General features: G+C 40.4%; 1 protein-coding gene across 1 annotated transcript in view; it reads right to left on the reverse strand.

The window, feature by feature from the left end:
- LOC119594766 (potassium channel subfamily K member 18-like) overlaps positions 1-468 on the reverse strand; it is a 57479-nt gene that overhangs the window by 1074 nt on the left and 55937 nt on the right. The window contains exon 4 of the mRNA XM_037943857.1: positions 319-409. Coding sequence (XP_037799785.1) covers positions 319-409 — 91 coding nt within the window. The remainder of the gene's footprint in view (positions 1-318; positions 410-468) is intronic.

Raw genomic sequence — 468 nt, forward strand, 5'->3', positions numbered from 1 at the left:
TATAGGATGGTTTGGTTTATGCTCTATTTATGCTCTGTGGGTATTTTTGTTGTTATCATTTTAGTTGATGAAGCTCAGTTTGCAAAGGACGTTTCGTGGTTACTATGACATAATTTATCAGTGCCTATCATCAGCATGAAAAAAGAGAGAAAAAAATCACATTTTTTCGAACATTAAACAGAATCAACTAATCTGTAATTCATTAGATATGACACATCTACGTTTCACCGTGTTTGACGCGTGTGAAAGCGCTCAATACTGCCAATGGTTATATAGAAAGTATCGTCACTGCGTCTGAAACGTGCCAAAGATACCCACCTTTACAGAGTTGCCTCTCGGTGGGGAAGCAGTCACGGGTCTGATTGTACCGCTCGCCGATCTGTAGTAGCCGAGGGACCCGATGTCACACCTGCGAAATTAAAAAAGAAAATCAGTTGGAATTTACCTAATTAGAGGTGTAGAAGCGGG

This window comes from Penaeus monodon, chromosome 34 (genome assembly GCF_015228065.2).
Source record: "Penaeus monodon isolate SGIC_2016 chromosome 34, NSTDA_Pmon_1, whole genome shotgun sequence".
NCBI lineage: Eukaryota > Metazoa > Arthropoda > Malacostraca > Decapoda > Penaeidae > Penaeus > Penaeus monodon.